General features: G+C 40.1%; 1 protein-coding gene across 2 annotated transcripts in view; it reads right to left on the bottom strand.

Annotated features, from left to right (window-relative positions):
• Positions 1 to 24,915, bottom strand: part of STK32A (serine/threonine kinase 32A) — a 136,439-nt gene extending 111,524 nt beyond the window's left edge. For both annotated transcript variants that reach the window (XM_012178706.4, XM_004008932.5), the window contains exons 1-2: positions 24,773 to 24,915; positions 20,468 to 20,615 (exon numbers count right to left, since the gene is read on the bottom strand). In XM_012178706.4, the coding sequence (XP_012034096.1) occupies positions 20,468 to 20,519 (52 nt within the window). In that variant the 5' untranslated portion in view covers positions 20,520 to 20,615; positions 24,773 to 24,915. The remainder of the gene's footprint in view (positions 1 to 20,467; positions 20,616 to 24,772) is intronic.
• Between the last annotated feature and the right edge of the window lie 201 nt (positions 24,916 to 25,116).

Raw genomic sequence — 25,116 nt, 5'->3', positions numbered from 1 at the left:
CAGTTTTGTAAGAAGGGGAATTGCATGGGAGGTAAGTTTTTGAAGTCTTGTATATATGCAAAATAGTTTATTCTCCTCCCACTCGATTGAGTTTGTCTGAGTATTGAACATTAGGCTGGAAATTATTTTCCTTCAAAATTTTGAGGCCTGGCCCTCCTTAATTTCTTTTTGTGTTACTGTTAACTCTAAAGCTATTTTGATGGCAGACCTCTGATGAACAGTTGTCTTCTCTGGACCTTGCAGGATTGTGTATTTGTGATGAGTGTTTTGAAGCTTCATGATTATGTGGGTTTATTTTATTTGTTGTGCTGGGCACTTGATAAATTCATTCAATCTGGAGAATTTCTGGGCTTTTCTTTTTCCCTTAAATTAGTAAGTGATGGTTTCCTCCCTTTATCTTTCTCTCCTTTTGTACCTACTGTTATTTGAAACTAGAATTTTTAGAGTGGCTCTTAAATTTTCTTATATTTACCCTTCTGTTTTCTATCTCTATTTGCACATTACTATGGGAAATTTCCTTAAATTTGTCATCTAAGCCTTCTTTTGGATTTTCCATTCTTGTTGTAACTTTTTCCTCTTACACTAATTTTTGGTCTATGAATGTTGCTCTCGTTATCCTATTTTTTCATGAAAAAACTTGTCACAGTATCATATATCTCTGATAGTTTTCCTTAAGTTTCTTTTTTTTTCTGTTCAGGTGTTTTAGTATCTGTCCTAGTAGAAGCTTTTCCCATATGTCAGAAAATCCTTGGTTTTCTGTTCATTTTTAAGTGGGACAACCTAAACGTCTCTCTGAAAGTACTGAGTGTGAGGGTGGAACTTGTTCCCAGTAAGTTTGACTCTTAGCAAAGGCTAGGGTGCTGAGTTAGAAAACTCTGATGTTGATTAACTTATAGCTTCCATCTTGGGTTGATCAAAAGTTCTAGGAAAGACACTCTACCTGGTGTTTGTCTGGAGTGAGGCCCCTGGTGTCAGTGTTATCAGAGCCTAATGGGGAAGAGGGCTGAGGGGCTGTGCACACAGCATGCATTCATTTATCTGGTTCTTCCTTTCTCCACAAAGCACTGCTGGCCCTCAGTGGGCCAGGTCTTTCCCTCCTCTCCAGAGGGTAAACAACAGTTTGGGGAACAGATGACTAGTTTCTCTCTTTTGACAAAGTGGTAGAAGGACCTGACCAGTGTTTGAATAGATATCTAGGCAATCCTCCTTAATTAGCATCCCCTTTCTTGTCTGCTGCTAGAGACAGGTGACCCTACAGATTCCCAAGGACTGGAGAGAGATGAATGTGTTTCACTCACCATCTCTCCCTGCAAGTCTTACTTCCATTTTTTCTCATCCTTAAAACAGATACCTTTCTCCTAGGGCTTTGGTGGGAACTAAATTAGGTAAAGTATATTAGGAATACATCAAGAGTATAATAGATGCTCAATAAACAAGAGTTTTTTCTTTTGGAAATTTAACAGTAGGAATCTGAGATAGCCATCAGTTTATCACATATTTGCTTTGTGACCTTAGCTAGTGTTTTTTAAAACCATTTTAGACTCATATTTTCAGCCAAGTTAGGGATGAAGTTGTACCAGAGTAAGGTAGGCTAGGCCCCTAAACCAATGACTGGTGCCCTTGTAAGAAGACAGAAGTCTGCACACAGACACAGAAGACCATGCAAAGACGGAGTTAGAGATCGTAGTGATGCTGCCACCAGCCAAAGAACTCCTGGGGCTGCCAGCAGCTAGATAAGGCAAGGGAGGAGGCTCCCCTGGAGGGTCTATCCAGAGCAGGGCCCTACCAACACCCTGACTTCAGACTCCTCGCCTCCACAACTGTGAATATTTCCATTGTTTAAAGCTCTCCAGTTTGTGATGCTTCCTGCCAGAGCCCTAGGAAACTAATACAAGAAAACTAATTAGCAGTGTCCAACGCTAAGCAGCCTACTACCTAACACAGTCGTGCATGGTTTCCACATATCAAAGCGCACAAAAAATGGCTTGTGCGCGAGGCAAATTTTTTAAAAACCTGACGAAATGTTAAAAGACACAAGATTGGCTGATTGCTAACTCTAACTTGAAGAGCGCATGAATGTGTAGTGCTGCTGTTCACAAAGTAGTCTGAGAAAATCGTCAAGCAGAGCAGGAGAGGAGGTTTTCAAATCCCTGAAGAGAAGGTCTCGAATCCCTTGGTGTCTCCGCTATGCCTGACTCAGCAGTTGGAGGAGCGAGATGAACAGGAAGCACTTCTGCAGTGTGTTTTCTTTCTCCTTAACTGAATCTGCTGATGATTGAGTATGCTTGATGTCAGCAAATTCTGAACAAAGATAAAATGATAGATCCTGGTCTTCTAAGCACTAGCTCCAATAAGGATAAGCAAAACTCTGGCATGTCCATCAGTGATATATGGACTGAGGATTCAGGCCCAGTCCTAACTCTAGCCATTAGCTGACTACAGGGTTCCTTCTGGAAAAATATTCTGAAGGGAATAGAAATCTTATTCTTCACCATCATGTAAGGGTAAATGCAGCCCCACGTGATAAATGCCTATAATGGCTGAACTCTACAAGTCACCTCTGAGCAAGTCACACCTAGAATTGACACCAAAGAATTGACAAGAACTCAAATGGGTGTTTGGGCACCAACATTCACCCAGTATTATCCACCATAGCCCAAAGATGGAAACAACTCACGGGTCCATCAACAGATGGATAAACAGTGGTATATATGTATAATATATGTATATATATTAAACAGCTATAAAAAGGAATGAAGTTCTGACACAACATGGCTGAAACTTGAAGACATTATGCTAAGTGGGATAATCCAGACTCAAAACAGGAAATACTGTATGATCATACTTAAATGAGGAGCTTTGAAGAGTCACATTCACCAAGAAAGTAGAATACAAATAACCAAGGGCTAGGTGCTGCTGCTGCTAAGTTGCTTCAGTCGTGTCCCACTCTTTGCAACCCCATGGACTGCAGCCCACCAGGCTCCTCCATCCATGGGATTTTCCAGGCAAGAGCACTGGAGTGGGGTTCCACTGCCTTCTCCAAACCAAGGGCTAGAGGGAGGGGGCATTGAGGTGTCAATGTTTAAGTACAGAGTTTCTGCTTGGGATGGTTAAAAAGTTCTGGATATGGATAGTGGTGATAGCTGCACAAGGATATACTGTTCCACTTAACCATGCACTGTTTAAAATTCCAACTTTTATGTAACATTTTTCACAAAAAGTGATAAAAGAAAAAAAAAAGTTAGTTTTGAGCAAATGGTACAAAAGTCTCCACAACTCATTCAAGTCAACATTTACTTTTAAGTAATATTCATACCTAAGATTAATCCCATATAAATAAACCAAACTGCTTTGAATATTATTTCACTATAGTGTGATTTACTATACCAAAATAAGGAATAGTGTCTTTTGGCTCCTGCCGTACAAATATTTTTTTAGGATTAAAAAATTATCAAACGCTAAAAAAAAGAAGTTGTAATCTAAAAGAAAATCAGTGCATTTTGTCATTTAGTTATGTTTAAAACTGTGCAGTTAAATTATAGGCTGCTCAAGTTATAGAACTGCAGAGCCACTAAATTAAACTTTCAAGGAATCAATAAATTTTAAGAAGTTATAACACACTGTCATGATATAAATGAAACTGCAGATGCAGAAGCATGTAAAGCATCATCTCAAATATATCAAATGCCTTTTATACACATGCACAGATAAAAACTACTTAGTGGATTCATTTATTTAACAAGTTGGGTGCTGAAGATATAAAAGTGAATAGAATGGAAAAAATTCCTGTCCTCAAGAAATTTACTTTATGATGAGAAAAACACAATTAACAAAGTAAATAAGTAAATTAAAGTAAGAAATTTAAAGAAAAATATATTGAGTGAGAAAGAGGAGAGGTGCCAGAATGAAGAATAAGGATAGTTATGGAAACTCCCCAAAATATTAGCAAGAGTTATCCAGTGGCTGAGATATTGAGGGTGACTGTTTTTCTTCCTGTTTTTATTTTCATATGTATTTTCATATTTATTACTTTTATCATTATAAAACTTGCTTTTAAATACACATTTCCTAAGAATAGCTGCAATGTAGTTCATCTAATCTACCTTTGTACTAGAATATTAACCATAGGGAAAGCTGGGGCTATAGTCTTCAGTGGAAATGCACCGGGGCAAACAAACAAGCAAGCCAATTCCAGTTACCAATTAGGCACCTAAGACTTTAGCAGAAATTCTTTTCAATGTTCAATTAAGCCTTAGTTTAGAACATTTTTCCTGTTATGTTATACCCTGGACAGAAAGTGAAGTTATCAAAGTGGCAATGACTTTAATATTTTATAAAGGTAAACCAAAATTATCTTACAAGGTATCATACAATGAAGTTGATCTAAAAAAAGGCTGAAGAGTGAGTCAGGATGATTATAGCCGTGAAATAAATTGTGAAAGACGTCGATGCAGGTCATTGAAATTGTCCTTGGAATCGAAATGAATAGAGGAAGACAAGCAAACTCAAGAGTAGTGATGAACTGTGTAATTTACTCAAGGGAAGAAGCGGTGTTATGTATTGAACCCGTAACACGTTAGCAATAACGTAATCTAAGGGATACGCATAGGCTACAGCAGATGTGAAGACGAATGCCCCTGAGAAATGAAATGACTCAGCGCTCAGAGAGCAGGATGCACTGCTGGGCCTTTAATTAGTGTCTGACATATTACTGAAAAGCAATCCCCTAGGTTTGTTTCAATTTATAAATTCATTCTGGTTGGTCATCGTGGGAGGATATCTATAACTGAAATAAATGAAAGTCATTTTATATCAAGATTCAGGTTCTAGCTGTGTGGCTGTCTGATACCCAGTCAGTGCTTTAACCTTCTGTGCCTCAGGCGTGTCACGTTTAAACTACAGGCTGATATGATGATAAAGGGTATTATGGTAGCTGGCCTGTCATTACTCCTAATGAGAAAGTTACTGGGTGGTAAGTACATCTCCACATCAGTTCGCTTCAGTCACTCAGTCGTGTCTTTGCAACCCCATGGATTGTAGCACACCGGGCCTCCCTGTCCATCACCGACTCCTGGAGTTTACTCAAACTCATGTCCATTGAGTCAGTGATGCCATCTAACCATCTCATCCTCTGTCATCCCCTTCTCCTGCCTACAATCCTTCCCAGCATCAGGGGCTTTTCAAATGAGTCAGTATTTTCCATCAAGTGACCAAAGTATTGGAGTTTCAATTTCAGCATCAGTCCTTCCAATGAGTATTCAGGACTGATTTCCTTTAGGATGACTTGTTTGATCTCCTTACTGTCCACAGGACTCTCAAGAGTCTTCTCTAATACTCTAATAATTCAAAAGCATCAATTCTTCAGCATTCAGCTTCCTTTATAGTCCAGCTCTCATATCCATACATGAATACTGCAAAAACCATAGCTTTGACTAGACGAAACTTTGCTAGCCAAGTAATGTTTCTGCTTTCTAATAATGATGTCTAGGTTGCTCATAACTTTTCTTCAAAGGAGCAAGCATCTTTTAATTTCATGGCTAAAGTCACCATCTGCAGTGATTTTGGAGATCCCCCAAATAAAGTTTCTCACTGTTTACACTGTTTCCCCATCTATTTGCCATAAAGTGATGGGACCGGATGCCATGATCTCAATTTTCTGAATGTTGAGTCTTAAGCCAACTTTTTCACTCTCCTCTTTCACTTTCATCAGGAGGCTCGTTAGTTCTTCACTTTCTGCCATAAGGGTGGTGTCATCTGTATATCTGAGGTTATTGCTATTTCTCCCAGCAATCTTGATTCCAGCTTGTGCTTCATTCAGCCCAGCGTTTCTCATGATGTACTCCGTGTATAAGTTAAATAAGCAAGGTGACAATAAATAGCCTTAACATACTCCTTTCCCGATTTGGAACCAGTCTTTTGTTCTACACCCAGTTCTAACTGTTGCTTCCTGATCTGCATACAGATTTCTCAGGAGGCAGGTAAGGTGGTCTGATATTTCTATCTCTTGAAGAACTTTCCGCAGTTTGTTGTGACCCACATGGTCAGAGGCTTTGGTGTAGTCAATAAAGCAGAAATAGATGCTTTTCTGGAACTCTCTTGCTTTTTCGATCCAACAGATGTTGGCAATTTGATTTCTGGTTCCTCTGCCTTTTCTAAATCCACCTTAAACATCTAGAAGTTCACAGTTCACATACTGTCGAAGACCGACTCGGAAAATTTTGAGCATTACTTTGCTAGCCTGTGAGAAGAATACAATTGTGTGGTAGTTTGAGCAATCTTTGGCATTACCTTTCTTTGGGATTGGAATGAAAATTGACCTTTTCCAGTTCTGTGGCCACTGCTGAGTTTTCCGAATTTGCTAGCATATTGAGTGCAACACTTTCACAGCATCATTTTAGGATCTGAAATAGCTCAACTGGAATTCCGTCACCTCCGCTAGCTTTGTTTGTAGTGATGCTTCCTAACTTGGCTTCGCATTCCAGGATGTCTGGCTCTAGGTGAAAGATCACACCATCGTGATTATCTGGGCTATGAAGACCTTTTCTTTATAGTTTTTCCGTGTATTCCTGCCACCTCTTCTAAAATCTCTGCTTCTGTCAGGTCCATACCATTCCTGTCCTTTATTGAGCCCATCTTTGCATGAAATGTGCCCTTGGTATCTCTAATTTTCTTGAAGAGATCTCTAGCCTTTCCCATTCTGTTCTTTTCCTCTATTTCTTTGCATTGATCAGTGAGAAAGGCTTTCTTATCTCTCCTCACTATTCTTTGGAACTCTGTATTGGTATATCATTCCTTTTCTCCTTTGCCTTTAGCTTTTCTCCTTTTCACAGTTATTTATAAGGCCTCCTCAGACAACTATTTTGCCTTTTTGCATTTCTTTTTCTTGGGGATGATCTTGATCACTGCCTCGTGTACAATGTCATGAACCTCCATCCATATTCTTCAGGCACTCTGTCCATCAGATCTAATCCCTTGAAATCTATTTGTCACTTCCACTGTATAATCGTAAGGGATTTGAGTTAGGTCATACCTAAAAGGTCTAGTGGTTTTCTCTACTTTCTTCAACCTGAGTCTGAATTTGGCAATAAAGAGTTCATGATCTGAGCCACAGTCAGCTCCCAGTCTTGTTTTTGCTGACTGTATAGAGCTTCTTCATCTTTGGCTGCAAAGAATATAATCAATTTGTAATCTGAATTCGAATGATCACCATATCCCTTGCTTCCAAATCGAACTACATGACATACTCAGTTTCTGGATGGGAAGGTGGAGGTGGATGAGATTCCAAGTAACAGTGTCCAGCTGACCACCTGCCAAACTGCCAGCCTGGAGCAGTGACTACTACTTCATGTCCTACCTGAGTATGTCGTGGGGGTGCTTCACCCCCACCATCCCGCACATCAGCACCCAAATCTGTTGTAGACAGAGGTAGGAGGGCCCTGTCAACTCACCTAGAAGCCTTCCTAGGGAGAAGGCAGCATGTGAGGCAAGTCTTTAAGCCCCTGGGGGCTGAGATCTCATCAGACCTCACCAAACAAATTCTAAGCTGAAATTTGTAGGAAGTTAGGGACAGCAACTGCAGGCAGTGCAGCCCACGTGTGGCCCCTTCTGAATGCAAAACCCTGTGTGCCTACACTGGTCCCACATGGATAAAGCCAACTCTGGTCTCATCATTTCACAGGAATTAACCAATAAAAAGGGCAGAAACTATCAACTTAAACTTCTTCTACTATTTCCTCTTAAAAAAATCCTCCCTTAACATCGTACTCAGCTTCAATGCTTGATTCATTTCTCTGCTTCTCTTTAGAGCAAACTTGCTGAAAGGGTTTACTGTACTTGCTTGTGTCTATGTCTTCCCCTCCCATACATTCCTGACCCCCCAGCCTCTGGCTCTTGCCTCCACATCCCCACTTACTCAACGCAAATCTCACTTTACTCAACCACCCAGGAACATTCAACACAAGCAATGACTTCCTTCTCCTTGAAAGAGTCTTCTCTTACATTTCAGAACATATGTTTTTCATATCTCACAGGCTGTTCCTTCTCAATTTCCTTTGCTGATTGCTTTCCTCTGCCTGACTACTAAATACTGGGGTTCTCCTCCTCTGTTTCTTCTTACTCTCCACTCTCCCAAGGCAGACTCATCTATCTCAGTAAAATTTAAAACCATGTCTTTTATATCTGTAACCCAGACTTTTCCACTCATCTCAGCTTCATATTTTACATCAGCATTTTATACACAGCCATTTTATGCATCCAATGAGAACTCTTGACTATGCCAAAACATGTCCCCACCCCTCAGCACCCCTTCTCTTGCATCTCAGCAAAATATCACAGCCATCTACTTGTCTACTGAAGCAAACCCTAGAATTCATTCTTGATATTGTTCTTTCCTCTTAGTTCACATTCAATCTATCAGTAACTCTCAATTATTTTATATTAAAAATATGTGTTGAATAAACTCTCAGCTTTCCATCTCCCACTAGGTTAGCCCAGGAACCACCAACTTTCACTTCAAATGAATATGATTGTCCCAATTAAAAGAGGCCACCCTTTTTTTTTTTTTTCCTATTTCAGCCTCTTCAGTGGTATCTACATAGTACTGATTTAAATTACAATTGTGTTTTTGGATTTTACAGATCAGAAAATCTTATCCACCTTAAAAACAGCAAACAAAAACTAGGGAAGAAAAGGAAAACTAACATTGGGTAGATCTTATTTTTTATTTGCCAAGTAAGAACATTAAAAATTATGGTGACCATGATAACAGCAGTAATAACTCTTTATGAGCAATTAGTTTATGCTAGGCAGTGTGCTAAACACTTTTTATGGATAATCTTTTTATTCCCACAAAATATATTCGAGGCAGATACTATTATTAGCACCCATTTACATGTGAGAAAACTGGAGATCAGAGAGACAAGTCACTTCTCTAAGTTCTCACTGTGAAAAATTGTATTTCCACAATCCTTAAATACTAGATACACACAAGAAAGAAGATAAATTTAAAATTTTTACTAGTATTACCATGTGAGAAGCTTACTACATTGCTCTTGTTTTTCTCCTTTCACCACAGACTAAGAAAAACATTATATTTGTTCACAGAGGGTATCTAGAAGCCATTGAATTAACTTGTGGCTTAATTGACACCACAGTGTTTAAGGGTGAAGGTCCACTCTAGAACGTTTCACTGATGATCTACTGATAAAAAAAAAAAAATCACTTAGCTGCTTCCCTAGTCCTTTATCATCCCAACTGGTTGGCAGCAAATGATTGCCACTAGTACATGTGGAGCTTGGCAAGTCCTTTAAGGAAATATTTGAAACTTCTCCAAGAACGCAGCTTTCAAGGCCAGCTGATGGCATTTGCCTGCGGAGTCAGCACTTCCCTTTTATGAAACACAGTACCCCAGGGAGTCGGGGCTTTCCTGACACCAACTCCTCATGCCAAGACCAAGCAATGGGCACCAACAGCTTCTTTTTCTGCTGCCTGGACCCCAACGCATTAATTGGTTCAAAAGTCAGAAATACACTGGCTATTTCTTTAGAACAAATCAGGAAGTAGAAGATGGAGCAGGATGGGGGATCAATATTCCCAACTGTTGGATGCCTCTCAGTTGACTAAATGCCCCTTGGAGGAAATAAACTCTACCTAATGATATTTCAAATGAATTATGTTGAATTGAATCTAGGCTATCAAATAATACATATAGTTACCAAAAAATATATTTTCTAAAATAGTAGATTTATTGGTCCAAGTACGTCTACTGACTCAAACTGATGAAGAAAAACAGTCTGTGAAGACTGCCTTTGTTAAGCATCTGTGGAGAACAGATGTCAGTCTTCTTACCCAATCTTTTAGTGACAGCTCAATGGTTATGAATGGATATCAGATGAGCCCCTGGCCCACATAAATAAATGCCTTCGGATGCTTTAGAGCAAGGGTTAGTACAACATGGCATGCAGGTCAAATTCCACCCTCTGTTTTTATATGGCTCATAAGCTAAAAATGGGTTTCATATTTTTTAATGTTTGGCAAATCAAAATATTTTGTGACACGTGAATATGATGTGAAATTCAAATTTCAGTGTCTACAAGTAAAAGTGTTACTGAAATAGAGCCGTAATTGTTGGTTTCCTCACTGTCTATGGCTGCCTTCATGTGGCGACAGCAGAGTGAGTCATTGACACAGAGAGCGAACAGCACAGCATAGAATATTTACTGCCTGGCCCACCGCAGAAAAAGCATGCCAGCCCCTACTGTCACCTCTTCTTAGAAATAACGAAAAAACATAGGTAACTCAAGCGCAGAACAAGGTTAATATAACTCATTGTACTGTAAATATGCCTCCAGGAAGGAAAGAAGAAATAGTTCAGGAGAGAAAAAAAAAAAAGCCTCTGCCAGTCTAGTGAATTCAAAATCTATAACCATAGTTTTTTCAGTCCTTTCAACCATATAAATTGTGCTACGTCCTATTTTAAGAGGAATATAATTCTATCATTGTGTATGTGTGTTTACAAATGAAATTTCCAGAACGAAACGAAACGAAATTTCGGCCCCAGAGCAATGTATAGTTGAAATCCCTGTATAGTTCATAGAACCTGAATTGGTAAAGTCCTGGGTCTCTGTAAGTAAATTTAAGGCCACATGATGTGTGCTAAGTCACTTCAGTCATGTCTGACTCTTTGCCCACCTCTGGGCATGGGATTCTCCAGGCCAGAAAACTGGAGTGGGTTGCCATTTCCTCCTCCAGGGGATCTTCACAACCCAGGGATCAAACTTGTGTCTCTTATGTCTCCTGCACTGGCAGGCAGGGTCTTTACCACTAGCGCCACTTGGGAAGGCCATATAGCAAAAGTCAGATTCTCTGAAGGCCTTCACTCCCAGTCTCATTGAAGTAGTTGCTGAATATTTAAGCTAGCTAACCAATTTAATTTTTCAACCTAGGTTAGTTTCAAGTTGAATAAAAAATGTCTGTAGCTTTGGATTGGATAAAAAGTTAGTACAGCATGATTGTTTAATAATGAGTAACTGCTTCAACATACTTTGTGCATAAGACACTCTGAACTAAAATGTTCTTTAAAAACACAAAAGAAGTTATCTCCCAATCTAATTCCCATCTGGATTAGAAGCATCCCACCATTAAACAGAGCTACCCTGTGTTTCACTCATTAACCTCCATAAACATGCATTGTATTGCCCGAAAAACTTCTAGGCAGGAAACTTTACAGAAGAACATCATTGCTTTTCAGCTGTGGAGATTCTGCGAGCTATTAAATCAAGGAAGGGAGGAAGAAAGGGACAAATGGGAAGAAATGATGTTTCTAATAAAAGTGTTCATGATCATGACCTTTAGCTTCCCAAATCGAGATCCACAGAGAATTATTTGCCACAAGGTATTAAAAGGTTTTCCACAACCTAATTTAATTTTGAAATAAGTTTGAAAATTATCAAAGTACTGAGATTCAATATTGTTGCACATTTCAGAGCTGTTGTTATGCTAATAAGCACTGTAAATCTCCAAAGGCAGGATGTAAGTTGCCTAAATTTGTTTGCGTAGATTCTCCCAAACATGTTTTTCTAACCCACTGCGAGGAAACATGCAAACTGGAATCACCACCTCTGTCCTTGATGTCTCTTTTCTTGGCTCTGTCTAGCCTGTTTCTCCCTGACTTTTCTGATACCATAGGATGGGGGAAATAAAGCCCTCCCAAATTAAAAGTGTTTGTTGAGTTTATTTTTGTGTGCGGTGTTAGAAAGTGATCTAGTTTCATTCTTTTACAAGTGGTTGACCAGTTTTCCCAGCACCACTTGTTAAAGAGATTGTCTTTACTCCATTGTATATTCTTGCCTCCTTTGTCAAAGATAAGGTGTCCATATGTGTGTGGATTTATCTCTGGGCTTTCTATTTTGTTCCATTGATCTATATGTCTGTCTTTGTGCCAGTACCATACTGTCTTGATGACTGTGGCTTTGTAGTAGAGCCTGAAGTCAGGCAAGTTGATTCCTCCAGTTCCATTCTTCTTTCTCAAGATTGCTTTGGCTATTCGAGGTTTTTTGTATTTCCATACAAATCTTGAAATTATTTGTTCTAGTTCTGTGAAAAATGTGGCTGGTAGCTTGATAGGGATTGCATTGAATTTGTAAATTGCTTTGGGTAGTATACTCATTTTCACTATATTGATTCTTCCAATCCATGAACATGGTATATTTCTCCATCTATTAGTGTCCTCTTTGATTTCTTTCATCAGTGTTTTATAGTTTTCTATATATAGGTCTTTAGTTTCTTTAGGTAGATATATTCCTAAGTATTTTATTCTTTTTGTTGCAATGGTGAATGGAATTGTTTCCTTAATTTCTTAAAGATCTAAATGTAAGATCAGAAACTATAAAACTCCTAGAGGAGAACATAGGCAAAACACTCTCAGACATAAATCACAGCAGGATCCTCTATGATCCACCTCCCAGAATGCTGGAAATAAAAGCAAAAATAAACAAATGGGATCTAATTAAAATTAAAAGCTTCTGCACAACAAAGGAAAATATAAGCAAGGTGAAAAGACAGCCTTCTGAATGAGAGAAAATAATAGCTAATGAAGCAACTGACAAACAACTAATCTCAAAAATATACAAGCAACTTCTGCAGCTCAACTCCAGAAAAATAAACGACCCTATCAAAAAATGGGCCAAAGAACTAAATAGACATTTCTCCAAAGAAGACACACGGATGGCTAACAAACACATGAAAAGATGCTCAACATCACTCATTATTAGAGAAATGCAAATCAAAACCACAATGAGGTACCACTTCACACCAGTCAGAATGGCTGCGATCCAAAAATCTGCAAGCAATAAATGCTGGAGAGGGTGTGGAGAAAAGGGAACCCTCCTACACTGTTGGTGGGAATGCAAACTAGTACAGCCACTATGGAGAACAGTGTGGAGATTCCTTAAAAATTGCAAATAGAACTACCTTATGACCCAGCAATCCCACTTCTGGGCATACACACCGAGGAAACCAGAATTGAAAGAGACACATGTACCCCAATGTTCATCGCAGCACTGTTTATAATAGCCAGGACATGGAAACAACCTAGATGTCCATCAGCAGATGAATGGATAAGAAAGCTGTGGTACATATACACAATGGAGTATTACTCAGCCGTTAAAAAGAATTCATTTGAATCAGTTCTGATGAGATGGATGAAACTGGAGCCGATTATACAGAGTGAAGTAAGCCAGAAAGAAAAACACCAATACAGTATACTAACACATATATATGGAATTTAGGAAGATGGCAATGACGACCCTGTATGCAAGACAGGGAAAGAGACACAGATGTGTATAACGGACTTTTGGACTCAGAGGGAGAGGGAGAGGGTGGGATGATTTGGGAGAATGACATTCTAACATGTATACTATCATGTGAATTGAATCGCCAGTCTATGTCTGACGCAGGATGCAGCATGCTTGGGGCTGGTGCATGGGGATGACCCAGAAAGATGTTATGGGGAGGGGAGGTGGGAGGGGGGTTCATGTTTGGGAATGCATGTAAGAATTAAAGATTTTAAAATGTAAAAAATAAAAAACTAAAAAAAAAAAAAAAGTGTTTGTTGCCATAAACTAGTGGATCTGAGATTATTTATGACAAATCCTTTAACTAAATGTTAGACTGTCCAAGATAATGGTTTTAAGGACCCAGTTCTCACTAGGGAAATGTTCATTTTACTTTCCTAACCATTTTAACACAAAATACTAAATAGTACCAGACAACATTACTCAAGTTTGAGAGGGGGAAGTCTGAAATACATTTGCTTACCCCACTGGGACATTAAAATAACCGGGAAGATTCTGAAAGTCCTTCGGGGCTGGAATCAATTCAGTAACCTCCCATTTCTTTTGGATTGCAAATCTGTGGCCAATTTTTTTGGCTCAACATTTTGAAGGACCCATTGCCTCTGTCCCCAGAGAAGATGTAGGAAAACTGGAAGTAGTCACACACATCCTAGGAGACAAGTGATGCCAAATGAAAGCGGAACACTGAGTCTGCAGCGAGACCAAAGAACAATGCAATAATTGAGCTCTCTCTGCAAACTCAGCATCGATGTACTCTTTGCAGAGCCTTTTTAATGTAAGGCCAACTCTGCTCAGCTAAAGTCCTCCAGAAGAAAGTTATCTCTTGGTTTAACTAAACCAACTCCATCACCTCTACATGATTTGTATGTGCTTGGAAACACATACAACTTGCAGTGATTACAAGATCCTTTTCTGTTGCCCAGACCCTGAATTATAACCAAGTCCACTTTCTCCCGCATTAAAGAATTTATTTCCCTAAGTCAGCCTGAAAACCTCAACAACTGGGCTTTGAAAATGCTAATATTTTAATAAGCCACAAAAAAGAGGAAATAAAGCAGATATAACACATTATAAACATTAATAACAAATACTACCCATATTTCTTTTCTTTTAGGAAACTAAAGAACGTTTTTCTGTATTATTCCTTATTTCTCATAGTATCCACATGGTAGTTGGTTTTGGGGGAAAACTGTCACAATGTCTGGTCCAATGGGATTACTTAAACAATCTGCTTTGGACTTAAATCGGGAAATGTTAATTTATTGATTTTTCAACCCAATGAGTTTATGATTTTGCCTTAAATGAAAATATAATCACCCCAGAGGAGATCAAAGAAAAACCAGATGAGATTATGTTTTTGTAAAATTAATAATTTGGCTTCTTTTTAGAGGACTTACATAGGTTTGCACAGAATTCATAAGCTCTGCCATCTGGCAATCCAACTCTGTTGACAGAATTGTGAATAAGTCATACTAACTATGGCATCTACACAGTTGCATGTCATCAATGCTGTGTCTTTCCGAAGCAGAAATACTTAAAAGAGTTCATGCTCAGAGACTCTGATCCTGGTAAATAATGTTAAGTGGGCGGTTACTTTATATGAGGTACCTTGCTGAGTATTTTACCTGCATTAGTTTAGCCTACCCTCACAATGACCCAATGAAGTATATGTCCAATTTACTTGCATTTTATATATGAAGAAACTGAGCTTACAGAGATTTAATAACTTGTACAACAGAAGGACCTTTTCCAAATTAATTCACTAGTAATTATTTAAATTTGGGGACCTTTTTATGGTATTTCCAATCCTTTTTAGAACGTTTATAATTAGTCAGATTGACTCTGGTGTTTGATGGTTGATCAGGCTATATCACCTTTGATTTTTCACGTAAAAATACACAGATTGCTAGTTTGTGGCACAGCTGAGATTTGCATCTGTGTATGGGTTTTCACTACCAGGGCCCTGGTCTTTTATGTCGAGTGGTCTCCCACTACTAAAATGTAAAACATAGTTAGGTAGAAGACAGTGTGGTGAGTGGTTCCTCAAAAACTTGAAGAATTATCATGTGATCCAGGAATTCTACTTCTAAAGGATGTACCAGTTGAAAACAGGCTTGAACAGATACTTGTACACCCATGTTCACAGCAGCATTATTTGTAGTAGTCAAAAGGTAGAAATAACCCAGTGTTCATTGATGAGTGAAAGACTGAATTCAAAATGTGTTATCTACATACAGTGTAGACTATTTTTCAGCCTTAAAAAGGAATGAAATTCTGATACATGCTACAGTACGGATGAACCTTGACAACTGGAATAAACCAGACACAAAAGGACAAATAATACATGATTCTACTTTATAAAGTATCTAGAATAGTTAAAGGGCTTCCCTGGTGGCTCACTTGGTAAAGAATCCACCTGCGAATGTAGGAGACCCGGGTTCCATCCCTGAATCAGGAAGATCCCCTGGAGAAGGAAATGCCAATCCACTCCAGTATTTTTGGCTGGGGAATCCCGTGGACAAGAGGAGATTGGCAGGCTACAGTCCATGGGGTCACACAGAATCAGACACGACTGAGTGGCTAATATACACACACAGAACAGTTAAAATCATAGAGACATAAAGTAGCATGGTGGTTGTCAGGGGCTAAGGGGATGAGGGAACGGAGAATTAATGTTTAATGGCTACAAAACTTCAGTTCAGGAAGATTAAAAATTTCCAGGGGCTTTCCAGGTGGCTCAGCAATAAGGAATCTGCCTGCAGTACAGGAGCCTAGGGAAATGCAGGTTTGACCCCAGGGTTGGGAAGATCCCCTGGAGGAGGGAATGGCAACCCACTCCAGTATTCTTGCCTGGGAAATCCTGTGGACAGAGGAGCTTGGTTGGCTACAGTCCATGGGGTCCAGAGATAGATGGTGGTGATGGCTGCCCCCAGATGTACCCCCTCAATGCCACTGAACTGTACACTTAAAAGTGGGGAAAATGGTACATTTTATTATATATATTAGAGTGTTAGTCACTCAGTCATCTCCAACTCTTTGTGACCCCATGGACTGTAGCCTGCCAGGCTCCGCTATCTATGGGATTCTCCAGACAAGAGAATGGGTGGGCAATGGAGTGGATAGCCATTCCTTCTCCAGGATATCTTCCTGATCCAGGGATCAAATCCAGGTCTCCTGCACTGCAGGCAGATTCTTTACCATCTGAGTCACCAGGGAAGCCCACATATATTATACCACAGACACACACACAGACACACAGACACACACACATACAATAATCAGAACTTAGGTTAACCCTAAACCACAAAATAGTAGTATCATGTATGATATACTTAGTAAGAAATGACTTAACAGTAACTAAACAAGCCTTCTGCTCTTCCTCAACAGCTATAAAGCTTATACTTTGTTTTCGCTAAAGATCAACATAAGTAACTAACAGAATGATTCTCTCAAGATCAGTATCAGATGGACCAGCATGAAACAGAAAGTGTCAGGATGAATTCCAGCAAGAATAGCTTATCTCAAAGGACATCCACTAACATCTTATTCCTTAATTACCAAAACATTTTTTCCATGAGAAAGAAATCTTGAAATATTACTTGGGAAAATGGGTGCAAATTTTCTTCTCAAATGTATAATGGGAATAGTAAACACTTTTCCATCACATCTTGGGGTTTTTTTTTTAAGCAATATTTTAAAATAATTAAATTGGTTCATTTAAGTGCCCTAGATTCTGGCTCCATTTGATTATTTATACAAAATACAGAGATCAAATATGATATAGGCATTAATGTTCTTGGATCAGTCAGTGCTTTTTGTCATTGTTTCTTGGTTAGAAGCCTCATAGCAATCAAATAAAAATTTTCCTTGTGCTTAGTCCAGAGCTGTGAAAGGAGCCAAATCTACATTATAGGATTTACTCATTTAAGAAATAACCAGAATGTCATAATTTTCCTCCCCAAAACTCAATGATCTTGTAAAAAATTAATTAATTTGGCAATTAAATATGATCCCTTTTCATAATATACAAACTCATTCTCATCAGAACTTTGTCATTATTTGGACTTTTTCTTGTGCTTGAACTATTCTGTTATTATGTGAGTGGCTTCCTCACATTTTTCAGGCTCTACCTCAGGTGTTACTTCCTCAGAAAGGCCAGCTCTGGCCACACACTATCTGAAGTCTCCTCACCATCACCCTGTCACTCTCCATAAGGTCCTCAGATCCTTCCCTTGGTGGCACTTGAACACTGTCTGAAGTTATCCGGTTTGTGTATTCATTATCTAGTTTCTTGTTTGCCTCCCACCATTAGAACAAGAGCTCCACAAAGGCAGGGAAGGGGCATCTTGTGCCTGCTCTGCTCCTCACATCCAGCAGAGGGATGGGCTCATAGCAGATGCATTTGTCTTTATACTTGTGCTTTACAACTCAGCATGTAAACGGACTCAGAGTCTTGCCCTGGGAAGCGCAGACATTCTGTTATGCTCAGCTCTTCTCTCTAAGGATGCTACTGTAGGCTCATCTGCTGGGGGCCAGGACAACAAAAAATGGTGACCTAGAGTGTATTGAAAGGAAAGCTATGATAAACCTACTGCATATGAAAAAACAAAGACATCACTTTGCTGACAAAGGTCCATATAGTCAAAGCTATGGTTTTTCCAGTAGTCATGTGTGGATGTGAGAGTTGGGTCATAAATAAGGCTGAGCTCTGAAGAACAATAATGTGCTGCTGGAGAAAACTCTTAATAGTCCTTTGGACTGCAAGGAGATCAAACCAGTCAATCCTAAAGGAAATCAACACTGAATGTTCATTGGAAGGACTGATGCTGAAGTTGAACCTCCAATACTTTGGCCACCTGACACCAAGAGCCAACTCATTGGAAAATACCTTGATGCTGGGAATGAAGGCAGGAGGAGAAGGGGACGGCAGAGGATGAGATGGTTGAACGGCATTACTGACTCAATGGACGTGAGTTTGAGCAAACTCCAGGAGACAGTGAAGGACAGGGAAGCCTGGTATGTTGCAGGTCATGGGGTTGCAAAGATTTAGACACGGCTGAACAACACCACCACAGGGGGTGTTAAGAAAGAGCTGCTTGCTCCTTCTGCCTAATTTCACTCCAACCTAGTTTTCTCAGAGCCCCTTAAAGTTACTTTTAAAGCGATATCTGGTTTCTCATTTGCCACAATTCATTGGGGGAAGTAACTTTCTTGGGCACTCCATGAAATCATGGGTTGGCTGGATTAAAGAAGATTTAGACCTCTCTATTTTCTCATTATCATGCTAGCCTAGTACCTTAAAATGACACATACCCCTAACAAGTAACAAGCATGAAGTTGGCCTCTCTTTCCTCCTCTGAGGACCAGCATCATGTACAACCTTAGCTATGAATCTGTAGGGACCACAGTGAACCAAACACATGAAACCCAAGTCTTTTTGTCTTCCTATTTTAGACATGGAAAAAATCAAGTAACACCCTCTAGATCCTTGAATTTACAGCTTGAAAGAGCAAAGCAAGGCTACAGATATGAGTGGAAAATTTTCTTTAGACCATTTTCAAACCATATAATTCCAAGGTTCCTCTGCAGTATTTCGTATAGGTAGTCATGACACATCTCTGAATAATAGTGAACAGCTGGCAACAAAGCATCTTGATCAGCCAGATATTTGTTTTTTTTTTTAAAGAGTCCAAACAAAAACTCAAAAACTAAGATAACAGCAGACTTTTGTTTGTTCCCCAGCCATGGCAGATACCTAACTGTCCCCTTCTTGTATAACAAAACAGAACTCCTTATTTTCAGAAGGTTCATGGCCATGCAGATAACCAGCTAAACTTCTCAGTCTCCCTTGTAACTAGGTATGTATGTGCGAGTGTAAGTGACAAGCAACAGGCGGATCACATCCTTAGAAGGAGTGGGCTTGGTCTCCCCACTCTCCCCCTTCCCATGGCTGGGATGTGATGCGGTGCTGAGCCACCCTGAGGCATGAGGGTGGCAGTAACGCTTGGGCTACGAAGGGCTAGAAAGAAGCCAGCTTGTCAGAGCCAGAGTCCCTAACCCCTCAGAGTCACATCTCACCTGGATTACTTATGCCTAGATTGCTAACATGAGAAAGAAAAACACAACCGTCTTCTTTAAGTCACTGTTACTTGTAAGTTTCTGTTTTAGCAAACTTTCCTTAATGATTCAGATGCTGTTTCATCATTTTTGCAAAGTGTCTTTAGGATCTCAAAATGATAAACCTCTAGAGTTGAAAAAGAACTTCAAGTTTACTACCCTCTCCTCTCACTTGATTGATGAGGAAGTTGAAGGTAAACTTCCTGAGCCACACAGGTAGCCGAGGGCTCAAATCTTCTGAATTTCCATTCATTGTTCTTTTCCTTTTGGTCCAATTAACAGAACTCCCTGGAAATGATTCTGGGGGCTGCCTCTGGGGCACCTGGGCAACTTACTACCTGGAGTCCAGGGCCACCTTTTCCCCAGACAACCTGACAGCATATGCCTATAAGGCTGCTGTAAAGTTTCACTTTTATCCAATGAAACTGATTCTTTTTCCTACAACCTAGCATTGTGGAAATTGGCAAGGACCCCTAGGAATATGTAAGTTGGAAGCTCAGAAGGCACCAACTTCCCTCACTTCACTCTACAATATTATGAGTATTATCATTCACGTGCAATTTGATAATATAAGAAATTTTCTGTAACAGCTACCAGTAGGGGTAACTTCATCTGTCAAGGGAGCAGCACAGAGAATTAAATCATTTAGTTTCAAGGTCTTCTATTGAAACCAGGTGCCCACTCACAGCTCCCTTTGGACAAGGGGTATTGGTAAAGTCATGATTAAGAAAGCTATCCAAGGTCCCATGGAAAGTGGAAGGTAAAATCCAGCTCTTAGCATGCAAGGTTATGCTTAGGCTTATCCTTGCATTTCTACCTTTTTTAAAGGTCTTATTGGGTTGGCAAAGTTCGCTCTGGTTTTTTCCTAAGATGCTATGGAAAACCCTGAAGAAACTTTGTGGCCAATCCAGTACATGACAATTTACTTATGAAGTTAGGAGCTTATATCTGAATTCTGCAAGTTCTATATTTATATACAGTTATTGAACATTTCTCACCATCATCATTTTCATCAAACACTGGTGGTTTGCTTGAAGTGTTGGCTCCCATAGTCGAGTCTACCCAGACCTGGATCTTCCACTTACACTATTCCAGCAGAAACATTCATCTTCACTCAAAAGGGGTCTGGAAACCTCAGCTAGGTATCTGGGAGATAAAAAGAAAAGGAATTCTTATGATATGGCGTACTCAGGTGTACCTGATTACAGGCTAGCTGAAATTAAGCTAATCTGAACCACTGCAGTAAAATGTTTCATTCTTGAAAATGACAATTTCAGAAATAACAGAGAACATCTAACATCTGGGAGAACCCGATACATGGCCTCATCAGAAGTGGACCTGGACTTATAAAGAGGGAGGAAAGCAAAATAGTTTTCTAAATGTGAAGACAAGTATAAAATGAGGTCAGCAATGCTTTTTTTTAAAAAAAATTACTTTTGGCCATGCTGTGTGGCTTGCAGTGTCTTAATTCCTCCACCAGGGATTGAACCTGGGCCCCTGTAGTGAAAGTGCTGAGTCCTAACCACTGGGCACCAGGGATTCCCAGCAGTGCTCTATGTAACACATATAAAATAAAATAAATATTGTATTATGATTTTCTGTATCTTTGAGGAAATAGGTTAATTTTAAACATTTTTTGGTGGGTCATCAAGTTAATTTTCAGGCGTAAAAAGACATCCCCTCTTTCCTCTGACCCTGGAAGTTACTACAATATCAAAGGCACAAGTTCTGAGTTTGGGCTTGACCATGCCAGCAAGTTGCAGAGTTTCATGGAACATATTTCTTTTCTTCCCTGAACTTGAAGATCATAACAGCCCTCACCTCAAAGACAAATTAAATGTGATTTCATGAGATAATACCTAATTTATTTTCACAATACAAGTGCTCAATAATTGTCGGCAGCTAGGAAGCTCGGATAATACACAAGAGCTAAAAAGCCCTGAAAAGTGTATGTTTACAGCTTTGATCATTTTTAACATAATTATAAAAAAAGACTTTACTTTCCTGGAAACTGGTATGGAAAACTGACCCTGATAATGGCTTTTAAATTGCCCATCTCTCATGTGGGAGAAACAATGCCTTCTACAGAAATCACAAGCTCGGATACCTACAAGACTCAGAGAGAAATGCAAATGAGTGAGCTGGACCAGGTGGGAGATATTACTGCCTGCTGGGACACTGGCGACCTGCGAAATCCAGCCTCCATCGAAAAGATTGTTGCTAAAGTGCAAGCACAGGCCCTGGGGGCCAGATCTTTAGGTCTACCCCACAAAAGGATAAAAACCTAGATTTTATATAAAACAATATTTAAAAGTTCCTATCAGCTATATGACTTGAACATATCTCATGCATGGGACAAATATGGCTCATCAGTTCAGTTCAGTCACTCGGTTGTGTCTGACTCTTTGTGACCTATAGATTGCAGCATGCCTGTCCCCGTCCATCATCAACTCCAGGAGCCTGCTCAAGCTCATATCCATTGAGTTGGTGATTCCATCCAACCATCTCATCCTTTGTCATTCCCTTCTCTTCTTGCCTTCAATCTTTCCCAGCGTCAGGGTCTTTTCTAATGAGTTGGCTCTCGGCATCAGGTGGCCCAAGAATTGGAGCTTCAGCTTCAGCATCAGTCCTTTCAATGAATATTCAGAACTGATTTCCTTCAGGATTGACTGGTTTGATCTCCTTGCAGTCCCAGGTACTTTCAAGTCTTCTCCAACATGAGACAATCTGTGTGAGGCAACTAGCACTAAGCCTGGCACATAATTTACAAAGAATTAATATTAGCTATTGCTACTTTTATTAGTGCAATATTTCCTTATCATGTATTATTTTTTAATATGACACCTATTGATTTTCCTCTTGAACTTTTTGCACATGACAGGAATACAAGTTAGAGTCAGAATGAATCAAAATAGAAAAAAGTGTCCCAAGTGAACCTGGACTAAGGATGACTAATTGAAAAGGAATTTGAGTAGCCCCTATGCAAATCTAGAAGAAAAGCTCCTTTCCTATTAGAGGAAATGTAAGTAAAGCTTCATTTGGAAGGCAGACTCATTAAGGAAATGCTACTTTTCATAATGAAAGCCAACTCCTGGCAAAGTGCCTTCTGGACTTGAAAAAGAAGCATTAAATGGAGAGCAAAGACAGAGTCAGCAATTAGGAAGCAAGAGATTAAATAATATAGGGGAGGGGAGGGAGGAGCAGTAGGTAACAGGTGGCTGGAGGAAGCTCAAAGGGGATGATGGAGATGAGAGAGATAGAAAGAACTCAACTGTATCTCTGGGCTACAAACAAAGGGTTTGTAATCCCTGAGGAAAAGAGGATGAGGAAGAAGTGGGTGGGATACTCTTAGTATTTCCTTGCTGGCTAGGGAGAAGCAATGGAGTGCCCTGTGTGTTTCATTACTGCATTTAGAGTCCAGAATAAGTGGGGAATAGTAAAGGCTGAGCCACAGACGACATCAGAGAGGCTTAGTCCTAAAGAGAACATCAATTTTAAGGAGTTCTGATTGTTAATATTTTGTGAGTAAGACCTCAGTACACATAGCTTTCACACCACACTCAATCCTGCCACTCTTAGATTTTTCTTCATACCTCAGGCTTTTCTCAAGTAGCCCATCTTCCCACAGCACAAAGTGTACAAAGCACTGACCTTGTAAGTTGTCAGGTCAGAAACAGAAAGAGGGATATGATCACCATTTGCCATATTTCCGAGTTCTGTTCTGATGTGCAGGCAATTTTGTTTACCAAAGATCCAGTGATGTTCTTTAGTGTAGGAAGAAAATATGTAAACAGGGAACCACATTGTCTGGGGGATGGGCAGAAGACTTGGCCTATGGGGTTGTAGCTTATCCATTGTGTTTCATACACATTGTGTTTAATCCTGTCTAGAATCGTCTTTCTCTATTTTCTCCCTTTGTAGATAACCAAACTGGTAACTTTCCCTAATATCCAGAAAGATATCAACCTTTTCCTAGCAGGCAAATGGAGACACATCTTTTCCATTCCACTGAACAGGGCCCAGAAGAGCTACAGGCCTTTCCTACCAACCCCCACACCCTTTCCTGACCTGATATTAACTCTGCAGTGTTACATAAGCATCATTTTGAGATATCAAGGGGGCAGTCACCACCCATGGAAATGAACATGCTAGACAGAAAATATAAGAGAAACAGCAATGTGTCTTATTAAGGAAATCAAGGAGTTTCTAGATTCTCCCTTGACCTGGCCACTTATCAGATTATTAACTGTAGACAGTGTTTGACCTTTGGCCTATACTTTGGGAGGAGGTCAACAGGTGAGCTGCTCCAAGCAGCTCAGGCTCCCTAGGTAAAGAGGTGTCTTCTTCAGGAAGAACCTATGCTGTGATGCAAGAAAGTTGTAACTTCTGAGAGAACCATCTAGTTTTATTCCCACAAGATATGCACAGACATAACTTATTTTCTTTGCATCTGAACAACAAAACTGCATAAACAGAGGCAAATTTAGAAACACAAGAAAGAAAGAAAATACCCTGAAAAAGATCCAAGTTAACATCACTTGCAGTTAACTATTGTTTATATTTCATCAACTTTTGCTTTATCGTTTTTATATATTAAAACCTATAGGAAAATAGTTTTTCCACCTCAATCTTCATGCCAAATTCATTCACTTTCATACTTCCCCCAAACAGCTGCAATTATGAATGTGATTGTATACATTTTGCAGACTACTTTCTGTGATTTTACACACACAACATGTCTTTTAAAATGTCACCTAAGTGACATCAGACAGGAGGTATATTTTGCATCTTACTGATCATTACCATTATACTTATGCTATCTACAAGTATAATGTAGATTATACATTATACAGCCCTGATTTCTGCTTTTTAAGTGCTGCATAGCAGTCCACTGCGTGACTCCATGGCACCTGGTGTAAAACCATCGCAATTCTTCAGCTTTGGGGCAGGTGTGTGTGGGGAGGGGCGGCGGGGGGAATTCTGGTGGAGATGAAGCCAGCCATCAGAGGCAATGCTGGCTTGTTTTGAGGCTGGCTAAGAGAAACAAGCAGAAATATTGATACCTCCCACACTTACCCCAGCAAATATTTATTGAAGTCTCTCTGTGTCTTGACCTGAGCCAGAGGCTGGTGGACAAAGTGGGGTACACATTTCTAAGAAGCTAGGAATGGTCCCTATCAGCTTGTAGTGGGTCATCCCAACTGCCTGCTTTGTCTTCTTTCTCTTTCAACTTCCTAGTTTCCCACCAGTGCTCTTAGTATGCTGGTTTATTTAAAAAGGAAAAGATCTAGAGCATCACTCACCTAGCTCCGTTATCCCTTCGCGCCTTCGGAGAAGGTCGGACTGGTGCTTCCACCCGGGGAACAGGGGCTAAAAGAGCAACTCCGAGCAAGAGGAGTGAGCGGGGAATGGAACCTACCAGCCTGGGTGCCCCGGCAGCCGGTGTGAGCGCTGGGCTGGGCGGAGGCGGGCGGGCACCTGCGGCTGGGCTGCCGAGGGGTCCAAGTGCCAGCCGAGCGCGCAGCTCCTCTGGGAGGGGTGGCTCCAGGGCGGAGGCCAGTCGGCGGGCGGGCGGTCCCAGGCGCCCTGCTCCGCGGAAGCGGTCAGGCCGTCTCCTGGGCTCCGAGCTGCGCGGGGGGAAGGCAAG

The sequence above is a fragment of the Ovis aries genome, chromosome 5 (assembly GCF_016772045.2).
Source record: "Ovis aries strain OAR_USU_Benz2616 breed Rambouillet chromosome 5, ARS-UI_Ramb_v3.0, whole genome shotgun sequence".
NCBI lineage: Eukaryota > Metazoa > Chordata > Mammalia > Artiodactyla > Bovidae > Ovis > Ovis aries.
The sequence above is the reverse complement of the archived record's forward strand: the minus strand, read 5'-3'. Positions and strand labels throughout refer to the sequence as shown.